At 63.1% G+C, this 17,341-nt stretch overlaps 1 protein-coding gene across 4 annotated transcripts; it reads right to left on the bottom strand.

Moving 5' to 3' along the window:
* Positions 1–18: 18 nt before the first annotated feature.
* On the bottom strand, positions 19–16,591 carry TSPAN32 (tetraspanin 32). 4 transcript variants are annotated; one of them, XM_036875949.2, is made up of 10 exons: positions 16,502–16,591; positions 15,654–15,768; positions 14,866–14,963; positions 11,270–11,344; positions 6,808–6,909; positions 6,170–6,256; positions 4,470–4,553; positions 4,087–4,178; positions 3,799–3,995; positions 19–3,503 (listed from the first exon to the last, which is right to left on the bottom strand). In XM_036875949.2, exons 1-10 carry the CDS (start codon positions 16,565–16,567, stop codon positions 3,115–3,117), a joined length of 1,305 nt encoding a protein of 434 aa, XP_036731844.2. In that variant the 5' UTR covers positions 16,568–16,591; the 3' UTR covers positions 19–3,114. The 4 variants fall into 4 exon arrangements, with proteins under 4 accessions (XP_036731844.2, XP_057362716.1, XP_057362715.1 ...); XM_057506733.1 differs by having other exon boundaries at positions 16,228–16,589; XM_057506732.1 differs by having other exon boundaries at positions 16,523–16,579.
* Positions 16,592–17,341: the final 750 nt, after the last annotated feature.

Raw genomic sequence — 17,341 nt, forward strand, 5'->3', positions numbered from 1 at the left:
GTGGTAGATGAAAACCTTCCCATAAATCAGTAAGAGACATAAGATCCAATATAAAAATGGGTAAAAGATACAAAAGGCATTTCGCAGAACAGGAAACAGAAATGGCCAGTGAACATATGAAAACCTGGTTAATAAGCCAGGGGTGGACATTATATAATGTGATACCATTTCACACCTTCCAGATTGGTGACAGGCTTAAATTTGTGGACAAGATATGTCACAGCCAGACTGCTGGTGAAGCTACCGAGGAGAGCAAGCACTGGGGACACACCCTGGTGCTCTCCGGTGAGGGCGGGCGTGTACGTGCCTGTGACTCGGCAGTCCCTCCCTGGAGGTGCCCGGGGATCAGGTGTTCAGCCTGTGAGCTGTGTCCATTCAAAGGGGATCTTGATTTCTGGTGGGTGTGGGGAGGTGACAGAGTCACAGCCATAGTCTCAGATACTCTTCACTGGAGAAAATGATCGGTACATGCATTGGCACCTGGCAAGAGGCAGTGTGCCAGGGAATGCCCGCTTTTAGCCCATCCCAGCATGCAGTTTGCTGCTCCCTGGGAGGGACAGCAGTGTGGCGTGGGGAACGCATAAGCATTGTGGCTCTCAGCCATTACCGAGTCCACAGGGACCCTGGCCCCTTGTCCATCCCACAGGATGTGCTGGTGATGGAAGCCGAGAATGAGGAAGAGGTGGGCTGCTTTGGTAAAAACCACACATGGCAGACAGTGAGCAGGAAGCCCCGTGAAGCTATCGGCTCGTGCTCTGCAGTGTGACGGACATGGGCATATCCCCTCCCTGGCGGAGGATGGGTGCATTTTGGTCACCTGTACAATGCCATGTGAAGGAAGCATGGGCTGCCTTTGGGTGTCTGCTTCTCTCCTACCTATATCCAGGTGGCCCAAGGGGGTGCAGCCTTGACAGGGATGCAGTGTAAGCAAAGGTGCCCCTGCCTCCAGGCCTCGCTGCAGACAGGCCCCACCGCTTGGCCATTGTGACCTGGGCTCCCCACCATCCTACCTGTCTTGGAAGACTGGGTGCCGAGGGAGCTATGGCAGAATCTCAGTGTCGGTCCCATGCGTGGGGCTCAGCTGTGCCCTTTCCAGCTGGGACCTCTCCTCTCTTTGAGACTCAGCATTTGGCTTCTCGCTGGGCTCAGGTAGAGACTGACCCTTGTCCCTGCAGCATCAGGTGCCCTGAATTGCCCATCCTGAGGTGGGTGTCATTTGTCCACTGGGCCAGGTAACCAGGTGGCTCTCCACTGCCCAGTGAGGTTGGGTGTCTGGACCCTTGTAAGGTTCTTGGAACCCTGTGGTAGACAAGCAGCCTCTTCCCCACCCCCTCCCAAGCTGCCACTGGCCTGTGCAAAGCAGACATGGGGGAGGAGGGCGGCCACCACAGCCCAGCTGCCGAGGCTCACCCAACATCCCTACAGCCAGGAGCCTGGCCTGGCGCAGGGGCAGCCGGCTCTGCACTGCACAGTGGCACCTTGCTTCACAGGAGACCAGCCTGCGCCCTGGGAGCAGGTGCCCTGACTTCGGACCCTGTATTCACTAGGGTTCTCCAGGGAAACAGAGCCAGTAGGGTAAGTGTCTATCATCTCCATCCATCTGTCTGTCTGTCCGTCCATCCATCCATCCATCCATCCATCTCCATCCATCCATCCATCCATCCATCCATCCATCCATCCATCCATCCATCCATCATCTATTTACCTGCCTCTCTGTGAAAGGAGGCTTATCCTGAGGACCCGGCTTCTGCGGTCATGGAGGCCAGAAGCCCCACGACGGCACTGCAGGCTGGAGACCAGGAGGACCGGGGGTGTGAGTCCCAGTCTGAGGCCGGAGAAGGTGAGCTGAGGTGTCCCCGCTCAAGGGGTGAGGCTGGAAATGGCCGAGTTCCCCCTTCCCCTGCCTTATGCTCTCCTCGGGCCCTCAGCGGATCGGGTGGGGCCCACTGACGTGGGAGGGCTGCCCGCCGTACCAAGTCCACTGGACCAGGGGGTACCCTGCAGCATGGTGGCCTGGCCTTCTTGGACGCCATGTAGGACTCCGGCTGGAAACAGTGGTACGAGACTGTAGTGGTGTCCCACAGAATATGGCTTCTAGCTTGTCAGCCATGCCACTTCCCCCAAATCAGGGTGCCTCAGGGTGGGAGGGAGGCAGCACTGTGGTGATCAGAGCTCAGGAGCCCTTCACAAAGGTTTGCCTCTCAGCCCTGTCAGTCCTCCACACTCCTGGTTTGGAGAGTAGTCTCCAAAAAGGGAATGCTTTGTGCTTTGGCCAGAGAACAAAATTTTAATGTCCTTGAGTTGAAAGCGGTGGGTGCCGCCTGGCCCACTGGGGCACCCATGCCACGGGTTGAGGCTATGGGGGCCATGGTGATGGCAGGGTGGTCCCATCCAGGAGATAGGGGTGTGGCAGGGATAGGGCTTCCCTAGGCCTTTCCTCCTCCTGCCACGTCTGGTAATGAAGGTTGGCGGGAGACCACAGCAGCAAGGGTGAGGACCTGTGCTCCTCAGCAGCCTCGGAAATGAAGTGTGGGGTCACCTGCCAGGAAGAGGGCTTGGAGCAGTGGACAGAACAGGGACTGGCCGCGGAGGGGGCAAGCGGTGAATATGGGTCACGGCCCCTTGACAGTGGAAGGAAGAGCCCATAGCTTCAGGTGAAATGTCTTTTGTCACCACATCTACACACTTTTGCAGAAATGAACAAAATTTCCTTTTCTTTCCACCATCGCTGTGCACAGGACACATTGCTGGCCTTTACAGTTCGCTTTGTAAGCTGTGGAATAGTTACTGCCAGGGGAGGGTGGACATCCCCAGAAACCTGGATGGTCCCCCTCGGTGGGCCCATGAGACGCTGGGGTGTCTCCCTCTAGGAATGAGGACCTTCAGCAGGAGAGCTGTTTGTTCTGTATTAGGTGGGGGCACCCCGGAAGTCTGAGTGTGAGAAGTGTGTGTGATGGGGTGGGCAGGCAGGGTCTCTGCTCCGCTATTTTTGGGGCTGCCTGTCACACAGTCGTCTTATTTTGGAGGACCACCGCCTTTGCTGGTCTTGGTGGGGGTGGCTCAATGGAAGGGAAAAGGGCCCCCACACTCCCCTCTCCCATCAGCTGTGCCGGGTCAGTCGTTGCTCCACCCAGGACTTTGGATTTTGACCAAAGGATGCAAACCCTCAGGGGCAGTTAGCAAGGTCATCAGAGAGGGTTTGCTATCCAGCAGGAGGAGCTGTGGCAGAGTCTCTAAAATGCATGCCCAGGGTCCTCCCTTAGTCCCTGAACCCCCTGAACAGAACATCACTGCAAGCGCAGGAAGACTTGCCCTAAGACGGGGAGGTCCCGGGCCGCCACTGGCCACGTGAGCCTCTGAAGGCAGCGTCCTCTGGGCAGCGGGAGGGGACGTCAGAGAAAAAGCTGGAACACTGGGAAGATGCCATGTGCCCCCTGTCGACTGCAGGGTGGGGGCACGCATGGGAAGAAATGCAGGTGGTCTCAGGGAGCTGACAGCCGGCCCTCGGGGTGGGGGGTTCAGTCCTAACCACAGCAACTGGATTCTGCTGACAGCCTGGGGTGAACCCCCACCCCCAGCCTGCCGTGAGGGGAGCCCAGCAGCCCACCTGGGGCTCAGCAGAGCCCAGCCCAGCCTGCCCTCTGGCTTCTCTCTCCTGACTCACTTCCCCGCCAGTTCCCACGCAGGCTTGGAGGGATCCTGAACCCCTCTGCTGGGCGGGAGCCTGCCTCCCGTGGGGTCTTCATACCTGTCCCACCCCAATGCAGAGAAGAGCTCACACCATCCTCGGGAGTGTACCGGCCAACTTGGCCTCTGAGGGTGGGCGGGTGGCTGAAACAGAGTGTCTGCTGTCCTGCAGCAGCCGAGGGCCACCCGGGCGTCTGCTTGAACCCAGACTGCGGTGAGGCACGTCTGATTCCACAGGGTGATGAGGAGCGGGCCCTGCCTGGCAGCGTCTGAACACACTGGGCTCCTGCGGCTGGCAGTCATGGGCTCTGAGGGGCAGAGGGGCCAGTGACGGGGCTGAGCAACGGCTGGGGGTGGGAAGGGATGAGGCCGAGCCCCATGGGACCAAGGGGGGCCTACCGTGGGCTCAGGGTGTATGTGCCTCTGCGGTCCAAACTGCAGCCCGAGCGGATGGCGAACCAGAGAAAGGAGCTGAGCAGCATCGCATACACCTGGGGAAGGGGCCATCAGCATCTGCAGCTCCAGGAAAGGGGCGTGCCGCCTCCCAAGGAAGTTACGGGGCTCCAGAGGGTCCCCAGCCATCTGTGTTAGGCACTGTCATCCCCCAGCTGCCTCCCTGGGTTCAGGGCCTGCTCCTCCCTGGCTCCCGTGTGTGGGGAGCCTGGTGTTCCCCCAGACCAGAGACACAGGCCTGGGCTGCCTAGCCCTGCCCTTCCTTCTGAGGTGGGGGGCCGCGGTGGAGAGCAGGGATGGGTGGGCAGGGAGGGAGGGTGAGAGGCTACCGTGGAGGCCAGGCCAAGGCCGGTCAGGGTGGAGGTGATGCTCCCGTGGGTCCTCAGGAGGCTCCTGATGCTCTGCAGGCAGTCCTAGGCAGAGGGCACCAGGCATGGCCCAGGGACAGCCCCCACCCGAGCACTGGGGAAAGGCGTTGCCACCAGGGGAAAACAGGCCTGATGGAGCTGCCTCCAGGGGCCAAGGGACCGGCTACCTCCCTTCCTCGGCTTCCCCTGCGCTGCCTGTGCTGGGTCACAGGCCTGGCTCCCCGGGCAGGCCAGGTGTCAGTCCCTCTGGGGCCCACCCCCAGCACCCACAGGGCCCGGCACAGTGCCTCAGGGAGAGGAGGGCAGAGAAACAGCTGCAGACGAGGAGGGGTGCGGGGGCTCTGGTCTGCGCCAGCATCCTGGGCCACCCAGGCGTCCAGTGCCTCCCCAGAGCATGGTACCCACCCTGGCTGTCTCTCTAGGAAAAGGGAGGTGATGTCCCATCTCTGAGCCACCCAGACTGTGGCATTTGTTTTTGGGGAAGGATGCTGCCATTTGGGAGCAGGCTGGGAAACACAGCACGACATGCGGGTGCTGTTCTGAAGGCCTGGATAGGGAGGGAGAGGAGGCTGGCTTGGAGTCCATTAGTCCATCGTCCATGCATTCATGCCCCAGGTCTGGGTCCTCCGGCCTTCCTGCTAATGCTTGGACCTCTAGACCTGCCTGGAGTCGAGCCCTGCTCACGCCCAGGCCATGGCACAGACTCCGGCTGCCCTAGAGGTCGGGACCTTTGGCTCCTGGGGACAGCTGGTGCTCAGGTCTGTCCCAGCCAGGAAATGGCCCCAAACACAAGAGCCTGGGGCCACACCCCTGCAGCCTGGCCTGGGTGCTCCGTGGGAAAACACACCCTGCTCCCCACGTGGTCACACTTCCTGTTGGAAGGCAGCCCCTGGGACAGACCAGGATGCAGGACACCATCCCTGCCTCCACCAGCCTCCCCTCGGGCTCGTGGGAAGGCCTTTACAGAGGGCCCTTGCCATGGCGGAAGGTGCACAAAGCAGACTGCACCCCTGCCTGGCAGACGGAGGACCTAGGCCTCTCTCTGGGCAAGCTGGGCCCTCCCTTGCCCTCACTCCTCCCCGCACACTGGTGTCCTGGGGCCCAAGGTGATGGCGTCCTGTCAGCTCCATCCCTTGCTGGGCAGGGAGCCATTTGCACCCTCCTGTCTGCTCCTTGGAGGGAGGCCAGGAGCCTCTTGCAGAGAGAGGGGCTGGGTTTGTTTCCTGGACAGCAAGGGCCGGTTGCTGGGCGGCAGGGTGGGGGACGAGGGGAGGGATGGGGGCCAGCAGGAGGGGTGCCGAGTCCCCCGCAGGCCTCAGGGTTGAAGGCGCTTCCCTGACTCTGTGTCACAGTTACTGAAGCCCTCACTGCCAGACGCTGGCCCTGACTCCTCTGTGGAATGCCCTTCCGGGTGAGGGAGCCTCTCCACATGGCTGCCGTCCACCTGCCCCCTGGCTTCTAGAGGCTTCCCAGGGCGCGGTCTCAGTTCCTGGCTCCGGCCTGGCCTCAGGAAACCCCCAGGTTGGGGCTGCAGGAAGGGAGTGAGGGAGTCTGGGGCCTGCATCCAGCCCTCCCCACTGCCTCCACATCAGTAGCCCTGCAGTGGGCAGGTCCCGGCGCTGGCGGAGTCCGGGTCTGGGCAGGGGCGGGCCCCTCCTCACCTGTCTCTCGGCCACCTCTCCTTGGCACAGGGTGTCCACCGTGTTCCCGGGGAGGCTGGAGGGGGCAGGCTTCCCACAGCACAGGAACTGTAAGGATGCCAGGGAAGCCACGGTTTGCCCTGGAAACTCTGGGATCCCTGTCTGACAGATGGGGAAACCGAGGCACCAAGGGGCCAAATGACTAGGCAGAGTCCAGCAGAGGGGGGCCCCAAGAGGCCAGGAGCGGGGCTGGGGGAACTGCAGCTGTCTGTCGGGAACACCTGGCCCTCCCCGCCCTGCCTAGGGGGCTTTCCCATCAAGGGGGCTGGGACCCCCCGCCCGGCGGACTGCACACTGCCAGGACCGGGCTGGCCTCCAGGCTGTGGCCCACAGCCACTGGCTCTGCCTCACGCTGCACCGGCGTACCACCTTAAGATCCGGACCCTTTTTGCTCTGGGTCCCACACATTCGGTAGCTGGCCCTGCCCAAGGCAGAGGGAGGACAGAGGCTCCTTGTACCCCTCCCCCCCGAGGGGCCACCCCTTGTTCAGTGCCAGCTCACCCTGGGGGGCCACCTGTACCATTTTCTGGATCACAGTTCGTTCGGGGGGGCTGACCAGCCCAGAACACCCAGTGGGGGCGGCTGCCCCCCATGCTCACCGTGTCCTGGATGGCCGCCAGCTCTTGCTGCCTGACGCCGGGCGAGCTCCTCACCGCCTGGTCATACACCAGGTCATAGACGTCCAGCACGGCATCCTCCATCTGCCGAGAACATCGTGGGAAGGCCCCTGTGCTGGGGAAGCCCCTCTGCCCTGCAAAGCTCCCTGAGTGCTGGGGGATGTCCAAAGGGTCCCCTCCTCCTCCCGCCAGGCAGAGCTCCCCCAGAGCAGAGCCCGGGTCCCTAGGAGGCTGGTCACTGCGGATCCACAGACTTGGACTGTGTGTGGGACAGGCGGGCCTAAAGTCCTTGTGCCCCACGGGAAGGAGAGGGGCTTTGATTCCCCACTTCCCATGCTAATGAACCCTCTCCATTGAGCCTGCACCCTCCCAGTCATCTCAAACTGGGTTGGCCTGTGTCCTCCCCAACCCCTGGGAGATGGGCAGTGCCCCAGACTAGGGGACAGGTGCCAGGCTGGCCACCGCTGCTGGAGGGCCTGGCCAGGGTCCCTCTCATAGCTTCAGTTTCCTCTAGGGTGAAATGGGGGTCAAGACCTTCCAGGCCACTATGTCCTCATGGGAGGAGGTCCTGATGAGCCTGGGGCCCTGGCGGAGCCAGCCTGGGGTCAGTGGGGGCCCCCCAGTATGCTGTCATTATTGTAACTCTGGCCAGAGGAGCCACAGGCCCTGGGGCTGAGCTGAAGCATCCCTCCCGGCAGCCGACCCGGAGAAACCACATGCCCTGCCCAAGACCCCTGGCCTGGCAGTGGGGGCCGGGCTATCCTCCCTTGCAGGCCTGGGCTAGGTGGTGCTGCCCCCTCTGCCCCCATCACACATATAGGACCCCGAGGCCGGTGCTCAGGCTTAGTGGTTCTCTGGGCTGCCCCACCCCCACTGTCTGCTGACTCTGCCTGGGTGGGGACAGCTCCAGCAAGCTGGCTGGGTGGGCTCTGGGGGGACCAGGGTGGCCCTCGGGGCGCCGCCGGCGGCGTGTCCACCAGCCCCATGGACCCAAAGGCCAGAGCTGCCTGAGCTCACGAGGTAGGAGCTGGAGAGCCAGGGACGGGCGTGGCCTCCATGGGTGGGGCCGGAGCCCCGGGAGCTGTGAGCACTGGGTTTCTAAGGTTTCTCCTGGCACTGCTGTACTTAAGCCGTGCATGAATTATTAAGCAGAGCCTGGCAATTCATTTCCTGGAGGCAGGACCCCGTGGGGACCAGGGGAGCTGTGGCCCAGTGGCTCAGGCTGCGGCGGAGCGTAATTAATAGCCCTTGGCTCTGTATTCATTGCACGCCACGGTCTCCACATCCCCGCCAGCCCTGCCAGTTTTGCAGGCCTGTGTCAGCTGGAAAACCCCGGCCCGTTGCTCCCTCAAGCCCTGGTTGGCTGTGCGGCTGGCCCCAGATGAGGGGAGAGCATGCCCCTCCACCCCTCCTCCTCCTCGGGCCTTGGCATCCCCATCCATGGGGTTGGCCTAGACCAGAGCATCTTGATCCTGTGTTCCAGGACATTTTAGGGGGACCCGTGGGGAAGGCACAGGGGAATGGGGTGAACGGGTCTGGCAGGCTTCAGACCCTTATCTTTAGCTTGGCCGGAACAGAGAGTCCGGCCCTTTGGGCTGTCAGCAGGCCCTCTGGAACAAAGGCACCCGGGGCTGGGACCTGTTTGGCCCGGAGTGGTCCCAAGGCTGAGCTCCTGTCCATGGTCCCTGGTAGGGGCCACAGGGTGGAAGGTTGGGCCTGCCCTGCTGCTTAGGGCCACAGTCCTGGTACCAACACTGACCCCCACAAGCCCAGGACAGCTCTCCATAGTCCCACGAGATGAAGTTCCCACTTAGGCTCAGTGGGTGCAGGTGGGTCCCACTGAGCCTTTTGTGTGCATCCTCCCTCCTGCCCTGCAGCAGGCCCCTCGGCCCCCTGGCTCCGTGCCCCTTCACAGACAAGGACACTGAGGCCCAGGAAGGCAAGCTCATCACCTAAGGGCACAGGGCAGAGGGGCTGACCCCAGACTTCAAAGCCAGGGGCCCCTCACCCAGGCCACCACTGGGCCCACCTGGGCCTACACCACACTGGACGGTGGGGAGATCCCCCAGACAGAGGGCTCAGGGGGATGCCCCAGCATCCCCCTCCCCCAGATCAGGCAGGGACGTCCCAGGCTGGGACGGCGAGGATGCTCAGCGGGGAGCTGTCAGCCTTGTGCCCCCTCCCTGGGCTGGCAGCCCCAGCTGGATCATGGCCTGGGAGGCCCCTGCACGGCCCCACCCCTACAGAACCACAGATCGTGGTCTCAGAGCTGTAACCACAGAGCTGCAGAGAGGAGAGGGTAGGTTGAAGGTGCCCCAGGAGAGCTGGGCCCAGGGGCCCCAGAGCACCCTGGCAGCTGTCTTGATGGGGACCACCCATGCTTCAGCCCAGACCCGAATGGGCCAGACCTGCTCTCAGCAGATGGGAATGTGAGCCGGAAACACAGCCCCACCCAGAGCCGAGGCTGCCTTGTAGGGGTTCTGACCCACTCCAAAGCCTCTGGCCAGAGGAAATGCCTTTTTTTCTAATCTCGTCACAGGTGGGTGACCCACGATGGTGGTGGGAAGCTTGGGGCCCCCCTTTAGCCTGGAGACCCAGCCTCCTAAACTCCAAGGGACGTTCATGGGAGAAGCTCGGCCCACTTCTGAGGGCGAGGAAAGCGGGGAGCAGAGAGGGCAATCACACACCTAAAAGCCCGCAGTGCAGGCTTGGCCCCGCTGCTCTTCTGACCCAGCTGCTGTTTGCGGGCCCTGCAGCTGGCATGACCATCACCTGGCGCTGGCCCGAATGCACAGGGGCCGGGGCCACCAGGACCCCTGATACACAGGGAGAAATCACCTGTCATCTGCCCCGGTGCTCTACCCAGAAACGAATGAGCACTTCTAGCCAGACCGGGCTGGTCCTTACAGCACATGGAGAAACCGAGGTCCCAGGAGAGGAGAAGGGGGGGCTCAGGGCTGCAGACACTCAGGGCAGACAGGACCTGAGGAGCTGGGCTCCCCTGTCCCTCTCTGCGGCCCCTCCTGCCAGCCTAGCAGCTTCTCAGTCTGCCATAGAGACTGGGCTCACTGGGGAAGTCGGCCTGAGTTGTGCCATCTGGGCCTTGTCTGCGGCTGGGGACCAGGGGTCTCCATGGCCAGGGGTGGGCCTGAGGTCTGGGACGAGGCTGGGTGGCAGACATGCTTCCCCAGGAGTCAGAAGCCCCTCTGGGAATACATCCCACCTGGGGGCTGCCCGCAGGCCCGCTGACCAGGGAGAGCAGACAGCCTGAGGTGGCTGGGCCGCAGGCGCTGTGCGGGGTGTTGGCACTGTCCAGCCTTGCTCTGTGCCCAGCCTGGTTGACGAGAGCTACCAGTGTCCCCTCCCTGGCCAACTGTGAACCCTCCTGGCACCCCTCTCCCCAGCCCGGCAATCTGGATGGCCCCACCCTGAACAAAGGGTCCAGAGTGGCCTGGCGCTGGGGCTGGCGAGATTAGAAAAAAAGGCATTTCCTCTGGCCCTTGGGGACTCACAGCCCCTCTTTCCAAGCCACTTGGGCGGCCATTTCCTCTGCCCAGACTGGGCAGGGGCCTGGCCTTGGCCTCAGCCTCTGCCCCTGGTCTGGGAAGGGGTGCTCCCCACAGGAGCTAGGCAGCCCCACTTCCCAGACAGGCTCTCAGGCCCGCCTCAGGGCCCTGAATTCAGATATTTCTGGAGGGCCAGGCTGCCAAAGCCCTGGCTCCCGGGGGGCTTCCCTGAAGCTGTGGTCGCACCCCGCTCACCTGGGTCAGCGCCCACTGTATAGGGCCCACTGAAGACCCACAGCCTACAGGCTTTGAGCTGGGGTTGTGGCTCTGTGTGACCACTGAGGCCTCCCTCCATCCCTCTGGGATGGGATGGGAGCCCTCCCACACCCTGAGCCTCCCTGAGGCCCTGCTGAAAAAGCCCCCAGAGAAGGTTAGCTGAATGGACGGACAGATGGACAAAGGAGCCCCCTCCCACTACGACCTACCCCCACCATGGCCACGGGCAACAACAGCTGAACCCCACCAGTATGGCAGGCCCTGGGCAAGAGCCCACATTGGGAACGGAACGGGTAGGTGCCCCTCCAGGACTGAAGGGAGCCTGTCTTCCGTGGATGAGTCCTGGAGGCCCTGTCCAGTCGTCCTCCGGGCCCTCAGTGGCTGACCCAGCCAGGAGGGCATCCCTTTCAGTGTATTTTCTGGAACTCTGACCCCTCTAATCAATCATGTAATTCTGCCCCTGCTCCCCACCCCCACTCCCAGAGGCCATCCTCAGAGATCAGGAGGGCAGGGCCGAGGGGCCTTAGTGGGGGGCATCCCAGACCTGCTCTGGCCCCCTCCAGACCTCCTCATTCCCTGGGGAGCTGCTGCCCCCAAGCCCCAGAGAGGGCAGAAGCACAGACCCCTCCCCAGGCGCCATGGGGGCAGGGCAGAGCCCTCACCTGGGTGGGGTTGTGGAATCTCCAGAAGGCCACTTGCACCAGGACGCAGAACACCAGGGCGAAGCACAGGAAGCCCTGAGGGCAGAGGGGTCACTCCATCCACAGCAAGCCCCGAGCTCAGCTCCCCCTACACCCAGGGGGGGCCTTAGGCAGCTGGTACACTGGTTTCTGTCCCTTGCCCCAGGGAGGGAGGCAGACCCTGGAATGATTCGGACCCCTGCCCATGGGGCTTCCAGGAGGGCTGACCCCGGGAGTGCTGGGCAGAGCCTCCCCTCACCCTGCGACTTGGGCCTGGGGAAAGAAGCCTCCCCTTTTAGGCAGCGGGGCAGGAGGAAAGTCTGTGCGGCCCCTGGCTGCCCTCGTGCCGGATGGCCTTGTGCGGCTCTGAGCAGGGACGGCTGCCTTAGTTCTGGTCTCAAGCCCTCACCTCTACGGCTGGGCTGGCGCCCTTAGCGCCCTTAAACTGGGGCCCAGGGCCGTGGCCAGCAGGCGCTAAGGCCAGGTGGGACACCGCAAGGCCTGACCAGGGCAGGAGGCTCCTCCCCGTCTTCAACCCTGCAAGGTCCCCACGGCCCCTCACTCTGCCAGTGTCGGAGGAGACGGAGCTCTCCGGAGGGATTGTCTCTCTATTACCGCCACTGTGCCCTTCTTTTTTTCCATCAGGGGTCTGCACTGTTGAGGTCCACCTTGCAGAAGCCGATGCGTATTGGGACCCCTCCCCTGCACAGTATACACATGCCCAGTGCTCTTCTGAGGGCCGCCTCAGAGGGTCACCCTGGACTAAGAGCCCTGGCCTGTATGCTGCCCTGGGGATGTCACCCCAGACCATAGTTAGACCTGCCATCTTCATGCTGGAGACCCACAGATCTGGGTCTGTGGCTAGGGAGCCTCCTGGAGCTCTGGACAGCCTGGCCACTGACCGCACAACCCAGGTGTCCAGAGGCCTGATGCAGCTGTCTGTCCCCCGTCCCCACGCTGGCTCTGTGAATCTGCTGCCCCATGCCCTGTGTCACTGGCTCACATGACACATCATCTGCCTTGGACTGTCCACAGCCTGGGACAAGCTGTGGCCAGGCACCCCTGACCCATGGTCCTCGCTCAGGGTGACCTGGAGAGTCAGTGACCAATGGGAATAGACAGATGTAGGGCAAAGAAGCAGTCCACACCAGGCCACCCGGCTCTGGAAAAGAGCCCCTCCCCCAGCATCTCCCCCCCCACTTGGAGATGTTACCTCCTCTCTCCCTCTCCCTCCCCATCTTCCTTCCCTCCCCTCTTTCCCCCATCTTCCCCCCTCCTTCTCCCTCTTCCCTGGCTGGCTGATGGCTGCCTTCCCCATCTGGAAGCCATCTCTCAATGCTGCCTCCCAGGCTGGAGGCCCTGAGCCAGCTCAGGGGATCAGCATTTTCCAGAAACCATTTCATTCCTCAGGAGCGAGAGCATCAATTCCCTGCCTCCCACCCTGCTAGCCCACCCGCCTACCTGCCCAGCAGAGAGTCTTGGGCAGTGGAGGGGACCCCCCAGGCCCCCAGGGCCTACGTGGTGCAGAGCTACAGGTGCAGCCAGGCCCGTTTTCTCTCTCCTTCTAATAAACACAGATATGTAAATAAATCTGAATGGCTTCCTTCTGCCGGCCTGCCAGCCCTGCCGTCTCAGCCCACAAGCCTGTTCATTTCCTGTGCTAGAGGCCAGTTGGGGAGCAGCCGGGGGAGGTGGGGGCAGGAAGGGGCGGAGAGGGGGGAGCAGCCAGGCGCCTGTCACGTTGGCAAAGATGTCCGGCTCTGTGGCCATCACTTGTGCCCATGCACACAAACGCACACAGCCAGCCAGCGCACACACATGCACACACACACAGGCACCCCGGGCACGCGGCTCAACAGGGCTGGTGCCCCAGCGCCCTCTAGGGCCCTGCTGGGCTCACCGTCCGGGCTGGGGGCCGGAAGCGTCCAGCCGTGGGGCCCCGGGCGGCTCCCACACAGCAGTCCTCCTGCTCGTGAGCCGACCCCAGATGCTCCCTGACCCCTGGCCCACAGCTCAGAGCAGAGAAGCCCTAGTGGCCAGATGGGCCGCGGAAAACGGACTGGACCTGGAGACGGGCTGTGCGGGAGCTCTGGGGGCAGGAGCCTGCGGCCTCGCATTGCCCCGCCTCCGGACTTTGCCGCCGGAAGCCTGGCGCCACAGCGCCCCCTGGAGGCCGAGGCTGCAGCCCCGGCGCTGGTCTCTCCAGGCCACCCTCGCCTAGACGTCTGGGCCCGTCTGCCGCACGCAGCCTTGTGTTCCAGCCCGCGCCCCTCCGGCGGGCCCCATATCTTAGGGTTCCCCTCTAGGGGGACAGTCCACCTGTTCGATCAGCTCCCACTGCGGCCTCCCTTCCCTGCCCCACCGGCCCTGGGCTCCCAACTGCAGTCAGACTGCACAGGCCCGAGCACTAATGACTGTCTACACCACGACTGCGGTGCCCACGCACCTGCTGGCCTGGTGAGGGCTGGGGCTACCTGACCCCACTCTGGGCTGGCTGGCCCAAGGCTGCAGCTCCAGGAGGTGATTCTGTTCCTGCCCTTGGAGACGTTTACAAACAGAAGTCATTCAACAAACATTTGCTCAAACAGGCTGAGCTGAGAACCCCACAGGCCCTGTGGACCCAGAAGGCTGCCCTTAGGGAGTCCAGAGTGGTTGGTCTCAGGGGTCACCTGGGGAGCACAGATGACAGCACGAGCTCCCAGGGGTAGCCTGTCCCAGGACCACCCACAGGGCAGGGGTGGGGTCTGCAGAAGCAGAGGCCTGGAGTCAGGAAAGCGGGGGTATCGCGGGTGGAAGGAGAAAGGGAGTTTGGAGGGACTCTCAGAGCTGCAGGGAGACTGGACTCTGTCTTGAGCACCACATGGAGACAGAGAAGGCTCCAGGCAGGAAGGTGCCAAGCTGTGGGTTGGGGCTCAGGTCAGAGCTCAGGGTACCAGTGATCTGCAGCCCCCAAGCAGGGGAGAAAGGAGGGCTTGAGCCCAGGGGGCTGGCAGGTGGGCCTTGGGGAGGTGGGGCTGGCAGGTGGAGTGTCAGGACAGGCTGGTGGGAACCAAGATGGACCCACGTAGGGGAGCAGGTGTGGGAGGAGCAGGGGGCCACTGCCGTGGGCTGAGGTCCAGGGGCCTGTGGGACCTTGGGAGGAAGGGGAGAACCCCTCCTGTAGCTGCAGAGAACGGAGGATATGGAGCCCAGGAGGAGGCTGGGGGCAGGCTGCATCGGGGACGCTGCTGGGACCCAGACCTCCTCTGGGGCTGGGGGGGGGGGTTCCCCTGCCCACCCTCTCCTCTCCAGAAGGCAATGAATTCATGGGAACCTGTTCCCTGAGCCTCCAGGTGAATCGGAGCCTCCCTGGGCCTTTGGGAAGGCCTCCCAGGCCTGGGGGGCAGGCCTCTGCCTTTCACTGACCCTACGTTGGTGGGTGAAGTAGGGCCCTGGGTGGCGGGGTCCTGGCTGGCCCTCAGCTTGGAGCCTGTGTTTTATGGGGACACTACAGGGGCAGCAGGCTCCCTGGGCTCACAGCCCTGCCAGCCCTTGATCCCATCCCGGTGACTGCAGGACTGGGGCCCCAGAAAACTCACCGCGGCCATGAGGCCTGTGGCCTCCCTCACAGTGGCTGTGGCACTCAGCATGGCCCCCAGAGTCAGGAGCCCGGCCAGTGTGATGCTCACGTAGAAGGCTGGTGGGGAGAGAGGGGAGGAGGGTCGGGCTGCCGAGTGCATAGAGCCTGGATCTGAAATCCAACCCAAGGGTCAGCAGGGGGTGGGGGACTGTGGGGTTCTGGGCTTCAGGGGCTCCACATCGGCCACACACCTCAAGGCTCAGAAGGACCCAGGGAGGGAGGGGGCCCTGCCGCCCCCACCTTGGCTTCCTGCCCTCCTTGCCCTCCACCTGGAGCTATCGTTGAAGCCACATACGGACTTCATATGCCCTAGTGACAGGTGGCCCGTGTGGGAGCCTTAGTCTTATCAGTCCAGCCCAGTCCCCAGGCTTCCTGCTCCAGGGAGGCTGGGGCTCACAGTAAAACGGGCGTCTGAGGCCCAAGCCCCTGAGGGTGTGGTGCCATCCCTGGGAGCTGCTCAAGGCCTCACTGGGCAGGGTCCCCTGCAGCCGGAGCACCCCCTCCAGGACACAGAGGCTGGGCCAGATGCCATCTGACATGCCCATGCTGTCTGCAGGCTCCCGGGGCAGGGCAGGAGACCCCAGTGGGCACACGGACTGTTGTCCAGACCCAGGGGCCCTCTCCACCCCTGGCTTCCCTGCCTGCCCCAGCCTGGCTCCTCTAGGGTGCCCCCACCCCAGTCTGGAACTGCCCCAGCTGCCCTGCATGTGAAGGCCCTCTCCCACAGCTCCCCTGGGCCTCACTCACCCCCAAGGTGTGTGGCCTCAGGAGGGGTCCGCTCGGAGGATGCGTGGTAGATGACCGCAAAGTGGGCCCCAAAGTAGGTGAGGGCAGCCGTGGTGGCCACAGAGAGGCCCAGTAGCTAAGGGCGGGGGGGAGCGTGGTGGGGCTGCACCCAGACCCGTAGGCCAAGGCCCCAGAAGAGGGCCAAGGGCTCCTGGGTCCCCCAGACCTGCCCTCCTTCAGCTTCCTGTTCTCACATGAGACTCTCAGCTGTGGGCCTTCAGGGTGTTTCTGTGGGGTGGTCTCAGGGAGGTCTTTGCTCCAGACACCCCACCACACACACTCACACCTGCCACCTCACACACACACACACACCACAAACTCAGATATTCCACCACACACAGACCCCCGCCACACACACACACACACACACACACACACACACAGACCCCCCACCGCAGACACTCATTGTCCAGCTTCTCCAAGGACCTGCAGCCCGGGGTCATTCTGTCTGCAGAGTGGGGAATGGGCCCCCCAGCCCCTAGCAGCTGCCCCGGCCACACCCCGACCCTCAAAGGAAGCCAGTGTCTTCCCTGACCTGGGACAGTGTGCCCTCCAACTCCAATTCACCAGCCACCCAAGGTCCTCAGGCCTCCTGCAGGCCCTGCCCTGCCTGGCAGAGGACAGACACTGCCCACGGAGGCATCCTGCCCGAACAGTCGCCCTGCCAGTAGTCCACCACCAAGGGCCCCAGGCTCATGTCCCCAGGGCAGTACGGAGACCGCAAGGCTGCTGTGGGCTGGGGGGACCACAGGACTGGAGGCCCGGTAACGTGCCCCTGCCACCCGGCTCCCACCCTGCCTGCCTGATACCAAGATGAAGAAGCTGGTGACCAGCATCTGGCATTTGGCCACCCTGACTCGGCTCCAGGGCTCCATGGCAGCCGCCTGTCCTCGCCTCTCCTCTCCTCTCCTCTCCTCCCCTCCTGCCCCCCCCCTCCCGCTGTGGTTTCCTCCCACTATCGCTGGGTGGGGGCTGCAGACCACAGCGGCCTGCCCAGGAGGTAGGCCGCATCCTCCCATCTGTCAGCATGCCTCTGGTGCCCCATAAGAAGGGCAGACTGGAAGGGGAGCTGCAGTGAGGCCAACTCCTGCCACCCTGCTGCCCCAGACTGGCCCGAGGCACCAGGCCGTTTGCAGATCTCTGAGCCTCCCCTGGAAGGGCATGGCCCTGTTGTTCTTGGTGTGGCACAGGGGGAAGAGATGGGTTGGGAGGAGAGGGTGCCGGGCAGGGGTGAGCCCCCTGTCTCAGGAGTATGCAAGCAGAGGCCAGACACTCAGGGCTTCCTGCCGGGGCCTAATATGCAGAGGAATTCGGGAGACGGTCTAATCTAAGCATTATTACTGCAGCACCGTCTTACAAAACACCATCTGAAATGGTCTGTGACAATGAAATTTTTGAAAAGGAATTTGATTTTCGCTGCCTTAGTGGTACACATAGATGACTTGGAGCAGAGACTTCTTGAGGGGCCGGGGAGGGTGGGGTGCCTCTCCCCAAACTGGAGGCTTTTTCAAAACAGGGATGCGTGATTAAACTAAGAGATATGGACCCAAGGGAGGGCAGGGCTGCCAACTCAGAGGCGTGTGGCCGTGCTAAGTGGCCACATGGCCAACGGGGCCTGCGGTGCACTCAGTGAAACCCCCATCGGGGTA

This window comes from Manis pentadactyla, chromosome 9 (genome assembly GCF_030020395.1).
Source record: "Manis pentadactyla isolate mManPen7 chromosome 9, mManPen7.hap1, whole genome shotgun sequence".
Classification (NCBI taxonomy): domain Eukaryota; kingdom Metazoa; phylum Chordata; class Mammalia; order Pholidota; family Manidae; genus Manis; species Manis pentadactyla.